This window comes from Argentina anserina, chromosome 6, assembly GCF_933775445.1.
Source record: "Argentina anserina chromosome 6, drPotAnse1.1, whole genome shotgun sequence".
NCBI lineage: Eukaryota > Viridiplantae > Streptophyta > Magnoliopsida > Rosales > Rosaceae > Argentina > Argentina anserina.
Window position 1 is genome coordinate 8558813 of NC_065877.1, and position 7515 is coordinate 8566327.

The 7515-nt window shown below is 39.0% G+C and overlaps 1 protein-coding gene across 1 annotated transcript; it reads left to right on the forward strand.

Annotated features, from left to right (window-relative positions):
* Positions 1 to 1245: 1245 nt before the first annotated feature.
* Positions 1246 to 1815, forward strand: LOC126796804 (uncharacterized). The gene has a single exon (XM_050523528.1). It carries the CDS (start codon positions 1246 to 1248, stop codon positions 1813 to 1815), a length of 570 nt encoding a protein of 189 aa, XP_050379485.1.
* Positions 1816 to 7515: the final 5700 nt, after the last annotated feature.

A 7515-nucleotide genomic window follows, 5' to 3' on the forward strand; every position in this document is an offset into this window, starting at 1 on the left:
ATATGGAATGAATATATGAATATGGGTTGACGTTTATGAATTATTGAGTTGGAATTCTGAGAAATAGTTCAATTTGTGGAGTGTGGAGTGTTTATAATATGTTAAATTTTCTTATATAACTGATATGGTTATCAGGTGAAAAAATTGTTACCACAAAATTGGGACCCAGTAGTGGAACAGAACTGGGGCCCATACACAAAAACAAAACCAGGGTAAATATCTAAAACCGGATTGAAATTAACTGCCAAATTTTTTCGTTATTTTATTGTACAAACTGGGCACGGATGGGTTGAGTATGTTTATAAATTTACAGCCAATATGGGGACGGATTTGTTATGTTAGCTTATTATTAAAATCGATGGGGCCCAGTTGATGTCAGAAGGAGAAACAGGAGGCGCGTGAGTTGCTCAAGTCAGGTTGTGCAAATGGTGCGACGGACATCTAAATCAGTCCCAAAAATCTGAAAATGCAAATTGGAGATGGTACATGGGGTGTCAGACAGGTTTTTCGTGCCTACATAGTTATTAATACGGAATTCCGTACCCAAATGCATGCATAGTGACGGAAAACCAACCGTGGCCAAAGGCCTGAATTCTAGTAGTGATTTTCACAAAAAGCATCGAAAGAAAATATGTGACCACCATGAAATTTGGTCTCGAAATCCAATGCACACTCTTGGAAATTAATAAACATTTACTCTTGTTTTTGTAGATGGCTGACCAAACTCGACCCGAATTTGCCATTTTGGACTCAGAAGGAATTGAGTACCATCGTTGGGTTTCTGATGTTGAAACCACGTTTGTGGGAAAGGACTACACAACCACCATTTATCCTCCCACCGACAAAAAAGATGAGCCGTCGGCAAAAACCAAAGCCAATACCCTAATGTTCTTGAGGCGGAATATTGATCAAAGCTTGGTATAAGAGTACATTCAGTTGAAAACACCCAAAGAACTGCGGGATGCCCTAAAGGGACGCTTTGAGAATATTCATGACACTTTGCTCCCAGAATTAACTGTCCAGTGGAATGAAATCCGCTTACTTAACTACAAAAGGGTTAATGACTTCAACAGTGATATGTTGCGCATGAAAGCACATCTCAATTTTTGTGGCAAGGAACTCACAAAAGATGATATGATCTAGAAAACTCTATCCACTTTCCCTACTTCGGCTCTTATACTAGCAAACCAGTATAGGTTGGAGTATGACGACAAAAGAATCACTACCTTCCATAAACTGATCTCTATGTTGCAAGTATCTGAGCGTCATGATCAAGTTCTTTTGAACAATAATGTCAGACCTATTGGGACAAAGAAAATTCCCGAGGCTAACTATGGCAAGGTGAAGGATGGAAAGAACCCTAAAGTAAAGGGGATTGGACGTGCTGACCCTTACACACGTGGGGGCAATACCCCACGTGGAAAAGGATATGGAGGCTGTAGTATGGGCCGTGGAATGGGCCGTGGACGTCCTCCCAATGTATGGCGCAGAGATGGTGGTGCAGATTCTAGTGGCCATGGTGGCACTGGACCTAGTGGTCACAAAGTGCAAAAGGCACCGAAAAACCCCCAAGCAAAAAGGGAAAGAGTTGGCAATGAACCTTGCTATAGGTGTGGAGATACTGCTCATTGGTATAAGAACTGCCAAGCAAGTAACAGAGTCGCAGCCAATTACAAGAGGTATAGAGAGTCTAGAGAACAAGAGGCTCACTATATAGAGGAAGAAGGTCTTGAACCTAATGTCAACCTCACAATCTCGGACTTTAATGGCAAGATGGACCATGCCAAGTCAAACGATACTCCAGATTTTGATTAATCTTTTTCATTTATTTCCTAGTTGAGTGTGAAGGCATAATGCCTTATTTTAATTAGACTATTGGTTTGGTCGTAAAGTTTATTTTTTCAATAATGATTTGTTGAAATTGGATTTCTATGTATGAGACTTATTTTGATTACCGTTGGATTATTAATAAATTTTCAGATTTTATTCCAAAGTATTTGAGGTTGCTCAAGTTTTTAAAATTATTATACATGGTTCGGAAATAGCACTATTAATGATGTAAAGCAATACATCCATAAAAAAATAAAAAATTTGGAATGAAAAGTATATCATTCGACCTACACTAGAAGACTATACTGCATATGAGATATACATTTAATGATCATATCAAAATTTAATTGTAGGAATGAATCGAGGAGAAATAGAGTGCTTAGCAGATTGTGCGACTACCCACACTATATTAAGGAATCGACAATTATTTGTTGAATTAATTCCTTATAATTCATGTTTGTCTACTATGACTGGATCAGACCAAATAGTAAAAGGGCGAGGAACTGCCCAATTTTTTTTGCCAAATGGCACATTTTTAAAAATCACCAATGCTCTATATGCACCTAGAGCCCCTCGAACCTTGTTAAGCTTCAAAGATATTTGCACCAACGGTTATCATCTGAACACTTATTGTGAGAATGGAAGTGAATATTTGTGTCTTACTTCTCTTGAATGTGGACGGACATGCGTTTTAGAGAAGATGAAGAGTCAAGACAATGGACTATATCTTACTACCATTAGGATTATTGAATCCTATGCTGTCACCAATGATGAAATTTGGGACACTAACTTATACATGCTTTGGCATGACCGATTAGGACATCCTGGTCGGGACATGATGATCCGTATTTTAAAGAATTCACACGGACATCCTTTCTTTCGAGGGAAAAATAAAAGGGGACATCAACCAAATACGATGCACAGTGCTCGTTACACTACTCCAATGCAGTAATTACTTTCTAAAGTAATAGAAGTGTTCCCTCCCTCTGCCTCAATGACTATTTCCAAGGCACATCAGTCATTTTGCAAAGCCTGTTCTTTGGCAAAAACAGGATCGAGACCTTCCTATGCTAAAGATACTAAACAAAATATTCCATTCTTACAAAGGATACAAGGTGATATTTGTGGACCTATCCATCCAGAATGCGGGCCATTTAAGTATTTTATGGTTCTGGTAGATGCTTCAACTCGCTGGTCACATGTTGCATTATTGTCCACACGAAACACTGCATTTGTAAAACTTCTAGCACAGATTATTCGTTTAAGGGCTCACCACCCTGATCACCCTATTAAGTCTATAAGGTTTGATAACGCTGGAGAGTTTACATCAAAAGCATTTGATGATTATTGCATGTCTATTGGGATCGATGTAGAGCATCTTGTTCCCCATGTGCATACACAAAATGGTCTCGCTGAAGCCACCATCAAAATATTACAGATGGTGGCTAGGGCACTTGTTATGCGCACCAATTTACCTATAAGTGCATGGGGTTATGCAATATTGCACGCATCCTTGCTTATTCGTTTCAGACCTACTGCTAGCCAACCATTTTCTGCGTACCAGTTGGTTACTGGATATGAGTCTGACATTTCACACTTACGCATACTTGGTTGTGCTGTATATGTGCCTATTGCGCCCCCACAACGCACAAAAATGGGTCCCCAGAGACGACTAGGTATTTATGTTGGATATGAATCTCCAACAATTATTTGCTATTTGGAACCTTTGACAGGCGATCATTTTACCGCTAGATTTGCGGATTGTCACTTTGATGAGATAGTCTTCCCGTCGTTAAGGAGAGATAAGAAAAATGATTTTCAAAGGGAATGACAGGAATTTTCATGGTTTTTCCCCACTCAATCTCATTTTGATCCCCGCACTCCACAATGTGAAAGTGAAATGAAAAGAATAATCGATCTTCAGAACGTAGTAGATTCGATGCCTGATGCGTTTTCTGATATCGCTAAAGTGACAAGATCACATATACCAGCTGTAAATGTGCCTGCAAGGTTAGAAGTCCCCAAAAAGGGGCATGGTGCCGTAGTAGGAGGCACTGCAACCACACTTAGTGGAGGTGTGGTTGAGGCTGTGGCTCCTCATAGGAAGAAGGGGAGGCCACTTGGTTCAACTGATACTAGCCCAAGGAAGAAAAGGGCGACTAAGGCACAACCAGATCATCGATGTGGAGAATCCCTCTCATGAGATTATCTCTGATTATAGTTATGTCCATGAATCATTACTGGAGGACGCTCCGATGTTTGGTATGATTCCAGAGAACAAAGAAATCTCAATGAATTATGAGAGTGCACATGAGTTGATGGAAAGATATTCCATACACATTGATGATGCATTTGCATATAACATTGCTCATGAAATAATAGAGCATGATGATATCGAACCACGCTTTGTTGTAGAATGTCAACAAAGAGCAGATTGGCCTAAATCGAAAGACACAATCCAGGTAGAATTAGATGCACTGGCAAAAAGACAGGTATTTGGTCCGGTAGTGCTAACCCCACCAAGTGTAAAGCCTGTAAGACATAAATGGGATTTTGTCAGAAAGCGTAATGAGAAGAACGAAGTCCTAAGGTACAAGGCTCGCCTTGTGGCGCAAGGTTTCTCACAACGCCCTGAAATTGACTACGAGGAGACATATTCTCATAACGTTTCGCTACCTTGTTAGTTTAGTAGTTTCCGAAGGACTGGACATGCAGCTTATGGATGTGGTTATATCATATCTCTATGGGGATGTAGATTCAGAGATATATATGAAAGTGACTGATGGCCTTCAATTGCCCAAATCAAGTGACTCTAAACCACGGAGTGCGTTTGCAATCAGGTTGAAACGCTCACTTTACGGACTAAAGCAATCTGGGTGGATATGGTATACGTGTCTAAGTGACTACTTGATTGGGAAAAGATATAAGAATAAGAATTGTGCCCCTACGTATTTATAAAGATAACAAGTTTAGGATTTTCTATTGTAGTTGTATATGTTGATGACATGAACATAATAGGCATTCTTGATGAAATAAGAGAAACCACGAGCTATTTGAAATCCGAATTTGAGATGAAAGATCTTGGGAAAATTCGGTTTTGTCTAGGCCTTGAACTAGAGCACCGAGCTTGTGGAATTCTAATCCACCAGTCTGCATATGTCCAAAAGATGCTCATGCGATTTAACATGGACAAAGTGCACCCTGTTAGCACTCCTATGATTGGTCAAAGTTTGGATGTAAAGAAAAATCCGTTTCGCTCACTAGAAGAGGACGAAGAGGTATTAGGAGCTGAAACTCCCTACCTAAGTGCAATAGGCGCATTATTGTACTTGGCCCAATGTACTCGACCAGATATTGCATTCTCAGTGAACTTGTTAGCTAGATTTAGCTCAACGCTTATGCAGTGTCATTGGAGTGGTGTCATGAACATATTTCGATACCTAAAAGGAACCATTGACTTGGGTTTATTCTTTCCTTATAGTAAGACAGGAGGATCCGCAAATGGAATTGCAGTTCCTAAATATGACAAAATTACTATCCCTTACTCTGAAACCCCAAATAATGTTTTGGTTGGTTTCGCTGATGCTGGGTATCTTTCTGACCCACATAAAGGCCGTTCCCAAACTGGTTATGTATTCACCATTGGAAAAACGGCAATATCTTGGAGATCAACCAAGCAAACCCTTGTGGCTACCTCTTCGAACCACTCAGAGATTATTGCTCTACATGAGGCGGTTCGTGAATGCGTATGGCTAAGGTCTATCATTACTCATATTCGAGGAACTAGTGGTTTAAGTTCTACCACTGAAGAGCCTACGTGCATTTATGAAGATAATGCAGCTTGCATCGAACAGATGAAGCTAGGTTATATCAAGGGTGACAATACGAAACATATATCTCCAAAGTTTTTCTACAATCAGCAACAACAAACTCTCCTCAAGATTCAAGTAAACCAAGTTAAATATGAGGAGAATGTGGCAGATCTATTCACCAAGTCATTGCCTAAAGTTACGTTTGAGAAACATGTAAAAGATATAGGAATGCGAAAGCTTTCCGAACTCTCTTGATTAAAGTAAGAGTCATAGGGAGGGGTAGACTTTAGGGGGAGTCTAGGCCCACACATGTCATTAGTGTGTTGTACTTTTTTTTCCTTAGACCAAGATTCATTTTGTCCCATTGGGTTTTTATCATCTAGCAAGGTTTTTAATGAGACAACATTTCACGCACTACTGTGTCTTTGACTTGGCACAATGGGGAGTGTTAAAGGAAAAACATTATTTCCTTATTAGTGTGCCTTCGTCAAAGTAACTGACGGAGGCAATTGAGCATTCAGTATTTAATATATAGTTAATTACAGATATGAATTATGTAACTGACAATTCTTATTCATTGCCATTAAACTGATTGATATCTTTTCATGTAATATTTCCCCTATATAAAGGGGTTCGTAATAATACGAGTAGACCAATTCCATTTTCACTTCTACAATTCAATCTTATTCGCCGTTAATATGTTTGATTTCTATTAGACTTTTGTGGGCAAATTTGTATTTCCAAAGATAAAAATTCCCAACCAAGTCTATTGAGGTATGTTGCTGAGTCAGACCTAGCCCATAATTAACCAGCTCAATCCACTGCTCTTCGGCATCAACGTGACCAATTTGGGATTAAATCACTTGAGCATCATTGTAATTCTTCCCCATGAATATTCAGGTAGTGGTGCTCAAATAGAGAAGAAAATGCTGAAATTGATTCCTATATATATATATATATATATATATATATATATATATATATATATATATATATATATATATATATAGCCCTTCATGGTTGCGGAGGTCCGCACCAAGATTTTGGTGCGGATTTCCATATTTTTACCACTTTTTGATCAAATTTTCTCATCGCCACCGTCTAGTATCTAGATACTATTGTGTAGATTATCTCTGGAAAATTTCAGCCAATTTGGTAATCGTTAAGGCCCTCAAAATTGCGTTTTTCTGTTAAAAATATGAACGGTAACGGTTCGACAAAATTCGGTCCGTCCATTTGTTATTCGATTTTGAGGGCCTTAACGATTATCAAATTGGCTGAAAATTTACAGAGATGATCTACACAATATTATCTAGATACTAGACGGTGGAGATGAGAAAAAGTCGATTAAAAATGGTAAAACGATGGAAATCCGCACCAAAATCATTGGTGCGGACCTCCGCATTTGAGAAAATCTGTATATATGTATATATATAATCAAACCAAATCCCAGGGGAAGGAAGAAACTCATGGATCTAGAGGAATATAGGACACCCATTTCGAGGAGGCGAATGTTCGGAGGCTCCATCACCATCAGAGGGCAAGAAGCTGATGAAAACGATGAACAAGAATCCCAATATGGCATCTAAAAACAAAGAATTTGAATTTATAGTCTCCAATTTGGTTGTGGGGTTGAGATTAAAAGGAAAGGTGGTGCTCGAGCAAGTGTACAGAAGAAGAAAAGAATTATGAAGAAAAGATGTCTATCGTTCGGTAGGAGATCGCAGAACTGCAATTTGTAGGTGAGGTGGTGAAGGTGGAACAAAGAGTTGGAGGAAAATACGGAAGCTTTTTCCTTCTCTTAGTGGAGGTTCACTTTTCTACTGTTAACAGATTGTGTACAATACACGCTAAATGTTTATCAACGGATAAA

What these genes read in the sequence shown, in the direction of transcription:
- LOC126796804 (XM_050523528.1), top strand. Translation starts at nt 1,246, where the DNA reads ATGTTGCAAGTATCTGAGCGTCATGATCAAGTTCTTTTGAACAATAAT.